The sequence below is a fragment of the Anneissia japonica genome, unplaced genomic scaffold, assembly GCF_011630105.1.
Source record: "Anneissia japonica isolate Jap-2015-1 unplaced genomic scaffold, ASM1163010v1 scaffold287727_len1644234_cov201, whole genome shotgun sequence".
NCBI classification, from domain to species: domain Eukaryota; kingdom Metazoa; phylum Echinodermata; class Crinoidea; order Comatulida; family Comatulidae; genus Anneissia; species Anneissia japonica.
The window spans coordinates 1363444-1364043 of record NW_022713615.1 but is presented as its reverse complement, the minus strand read 5'-3'; the positions used below and the strand labels follow the sequence as shown (position 1 = coordinate 1364043).

Genomic DNA, 600 nt, shown 5'->3' with positions numbered 1-600 from the left:
TATGACTGATGATCTCTTTTCTGTGGTAGTTCATCTTGTAGTGATGGGTAGACATTTGTATGCCCATTCCCTTTGGCTACCTGTTCACCTGAATGGTAGCACCATGAACAGCCATGTCTACCATTATATTGCGTTAGTTCTTGTAGCTGACATCTTGCTACGCTTTCGCATGTTAATGCACCTGGGAAAACTTTTCGTGTTATAATATTTCCATCTTCATCTTCTAAGTTCAAACCAACAGAGCTCAGAACATTTAATTCCTCTATGACGGGTTTTAAGAATGTAGGAAAGTGTGGTTTTCCATTCCCAAACCACAAACCACCCATAAGAACATGCTTTCTTCTCAGCGGGTAAGGTAATTCATTAACCATCATTGTCAATGGCCATATGGAGTAGCTGGAAGATTTAAATATTGCTGCCCCATCAGAACCCCATGTGATGCTTATGTCATGATTTCCCATTTGCAAATTCTTGTAGCATTTTGCATTATGGAATTCAGAATTCTCTTTTTCTTAGTTTTGACCTTACAGAAGAGTCTTCTAAGAGGCACTGAATTTGATTGCTTATGCTAAATACAACAAAATAGTTAGATGCAGCCAG

At 38.7% G+C, this 600-nt stretch overlaps 1 protein-coding gene across 1 annotated transcript in view; it reads right to left on the bottom strand.

Annotated features, from left to right (window-relative positions):
* Window positions 1-600, bottom strand: part of LOC117108598 — a 3586-nt gene extending 2986 nt beyond the window's left edge. Inside the window, exon 1 of the mRNA XM_033250676.1 lies at window positions 26-600. Coding sequence (XP_033106567.1) covers window positions 26-461 — 436 coding nt within the window. The 5' untranslated portion in view covers window positions 462-600. The remainder of the gene's footprint in view (window positions 1-25) is intronic.